The sequence below is a fragment of the Thermoascus crustaceus genome, assembly GCF_041956765.1.
Source record: "Thermoascus crustaceus strain CBS 181.67 unplaced genomic scaffold VTN00scaffold_11, whole genome shotgun sequence".
Taxonomy (NCBI): domain Eukaryota; kingdom Fungi; phylum Ascomycota; class Eurotiomycetes; order Eurotiales; family Thermoascaceae; genus Thermoascus; species Thermoascus crustaceus.
Window position 1 is genome coordinate 847,121 of NW_027192537.1, and position 3,296 is coordinate 850,416.

Below are 3,296 nucleotides of genomic sequence, written 5' to 3' on the forward strand. Positions count from 1 at the left end.
CATATTCCATTGATAGGCAATCCATTGTATTCTCAACTGGGCTTAGACCAAGTGAATTGGTTGGCCGCGGAGAGAGGCACATAAGCGAAGCAGTCAGCCATAGAGCTGGAATGGATCAAAATCAAGTATCCTTTTCAACGCGGGTATCCTTGGCTACCTTCAAACATTAAACCTACCCTTCTCGTCCTAAACGGCCAGGAGCTTCCGAAGTCACCGTGTGTCCAACGTTGAACCAATATGGACCCCCCATCTATTGACGACCGTCATACGCCTTCAACAAGGACGACGGCGGATGGCAGTGAAGCTGCCATTGCCAACTCGGAGGGTACGGCAACGCTTCCACCACTGTCGAATCTCCGACCTTGCGTGCGGCTGCAGTAAACATTCCCGATTTGTCACTCCTTCAGGAAATCTTAATCCTCACCGTGACGCTCCTCGCGCAACTGTTCGCTCGCGCCGGGCTTTCTCAATCGATCGCCCCGATCAACTACATCGGCGCCACCTTTGGCACTACCGATCCCACCGAGACTCTGTGGTTCCCAGCGGCTTTCAGTCTGACGGCCGGCACTTTTATCCTGGTTGCGGGAGGAATTGGCGACATCATCGGTCACCGAGAGCTCTTTATCGGTGGGCTAGGGTGGTTCGCGGTATGGTCACCTCGCAGCAGGATGCTCGGCGTACACCGACAGCATCATCTTTTTTGACGTCTTCCGGGCGCTCCAGGGGATGGCGGCGGCCGTACTGACGCCCACGGGCCTCGCAATATTGGGATCGATATACAAGCCAGGCACACGCAAAAATAAGGTGTTTTCCATCTTCGGTGCCGCGGCGCCCAACGGCTTCGTGCTTGGAGCGCTATTCGCGAGTCTGCTCGCCGAATTGGCCTGGTGGCCATGGGCGTACTGGATCATGGCGATTCTTTGTGCCCTGCTGGCTGCTGTTTTGCTGGTCGTGTTGCCCGACCTGCGGCATCCTTCTGAGTGCCAATCGTTTGACTACGCCGGCGCTATCTCTGCGCTCGTTGGCCTCACGCTGTTCAACGTGGCCTTGAATCAAGCGCCATCCGCCGGTTGGAGCTTGCCCTACGTGATCCTGCTCCTCGTCCTGGGGATCGCCTCCGGCGTGCTCTTCTTTTTCATCGAGCAGCGCGTCCGCCGGCCCCTCATTCCGGTCAAGCAGATGTCGAGCGAGTCCCTCTACGTGCTGGGCTGCATTGCACTGGGCTGGTCCAGCTTCGGGATCTGGCTGTTCTACCCGTGGGAGTTTCTGGAGACACTCCGCCGCGTCTCGCCGCTGGAAGCCACGGCGCAAATCGTGCCCGGCTCCATCACGGGGTTGGCCGCGGCGCTGATGACAGGATTCTTGCTCGGCCGGGTGCGCAAGCCCTACATAATGATCGCTGCGCTCCTGTCTTTCTGCGCCGGGAACGTCATCCTCGCGACGATGCCGGTCCATCAGTCGTACTGGCTCCAGGCCTTCTGGTCCGTCATCATCATGCCGTTCGGCATGGACCTGAGCTTCCCAACCGCCACCGTCATCATGAGCGATTTAGTGCCCCGAAGCCACCAGGCGGTTGCCGCTTCCACCATCGCGGCGACGGTAAACTACTCCATCTCTGTCGGGCTAGGCATCGCGGGGACGGTGGAAGCGTACGTTGCCGCTGGAGACGTCCTGAGAGGCTTTCGGGGAGCGTGGTATTCCGCTATCGGTCTCAGCGGATGTGGAATAGTGCTGGCAGTGATTTACAAGTTCAAGACCCGGGCCGGTGCGAAGTCCAAAGTTCCTCCAGGAGGCATGCAGGACGTGCAGCCTGTCTAGTGTCCTCAACAAGAATAAGGTGCAATTTAGAGGAAGATGTGAAACTCAGGGTACCCAGTAACCATGTCTCTAAACTAAAGAAAAAGATGAAACTCTACACACGGGCCTGATGTTTGAATAATTCGTGCACGATAGAAAGGTAGAAGGAGGTACAGCTACCCAATGCCAGCGCTTCTAAGTCTTTTCGGTGCAGACTTTAGGCCTCGGAAGGGGTCAATAGAGCTGCTGCTTGTGAGTTGTAGCTATTCTTCCCACTTGTTAGTACGCCTAGTCTTCATTGCTAGGTAGACTGCGTGGCGCAATGCAGCATAGCATAGCATAAGTCGGCTTCGCACAAGTATACAGGAGAAAAAAAAGCTCAGTAAGAGGAATTTAAGCAGAGGACCTAATGATTGCTTGTCCTTTCAAACACATCCAGATCCTAAGAGCATGAATCTGTGGTACAGTACAAATATAGAACCAGGCCATTATCTGCCAGTAGGGCCTGTTTATAAGCAGAGTGCATATCAACAAAGACCGATCGACCGAAAAGGGTACATACATACAGGTGTCTTAGAATCGGCCCGCCTTATCATTAGATTGCTGAAAAAAAGCAACACATGCCAGGGGTCAGAATTGTAAACCCAACTTGTCTGCTGAAAGTTGAAGTGATGCATTCTTGTGTCACTGTAACTTTGCATTATCCACACCCACCTCTAATATAACTTCTAGTTCCTTTCCTTGCAGAAAGTCATTTGCCTCATGTGAGAGGCTTTCTTTGTCATTTCATCTAGCTGACATGTAGAGATTCTAGATGTAGCAGTGTTGCCAAGAAGCTATATAAGTGAGAGAAATGTAAATTCTAGCATTGGTCTCACTTGTACAGTGTTTAGACAAAATAGAGGACCTGTAACCTGGATATGTTGTTGGAGGAAAGGCCCAGTCGGCCTGGACAACTAGGACATAGGGCATAGGGTTAGGGCTAGCCTTTGTTGGCCTGCCTCTGTTGACGCCGGCTTTGTCCGCCACGTCTTATAACCTTCGCGCGCCAGCCTAGAACCCTCCTTCCTACTACTACTACTACTAGACCTTCTACTACTAGACCTTCTACTACTAGACCTTCTACTACTAGACCTTCTACTACTAGACCTTCTACTACTAGACCTTCTACTACTAGACCTTCTACTACTAGACCTTCTACTACTAGACCTTCTACTACTAGGACTTTACCCCTATTACCCAACAGAACCCAACAGCGTTCTTCCCTTCCAGACAGTTAAAAGCACATGATCTTTCTTAAAGCGACCTAGTCTCCCGGTGGACATGGTTCTTCTGCGCAGTAGCAAAGTGTAGCAAGCCCCTCTCGAGTGCGCGCCCATTGACCATCGGCCAAAGGAGTGGAGAAGTCTTCTCTCAAAACACTTTGTGTGCACGTCACGTCACAGTGCTCCTTGTAGGGGACGCAAAAATCTAAAGCTGGCGGTCAGCCACAAAAGTGA

General features: G+C 52.5%; 1 protein-coding gene across 1 annotated transcript; it reads left to right on the forward strand.

Annotated features, from left to right (window-relative positions):
• Positions 1–237: 237 nt before the first annotated feature.
• VTN00DRAFT_3008 (uncharacterized protein) lies at positions 238–1,818 on the forward strand (the record flags this gene model as incomplete). Its single annotated transcript, XM_069429278.1, has 3 exons — positions 238–325; positions 379–647; positions 724–1,818. 3 exons carry the CDS (start codon positions 238–240, stop codon positions 1,816–1,818), a joined length of 1,452 nt encoding a protein of 483 aa, XP_069283420.1.
• Between the last annotated feature and the right edge of the window lie 1,478 nt (positions 1,819–3,296).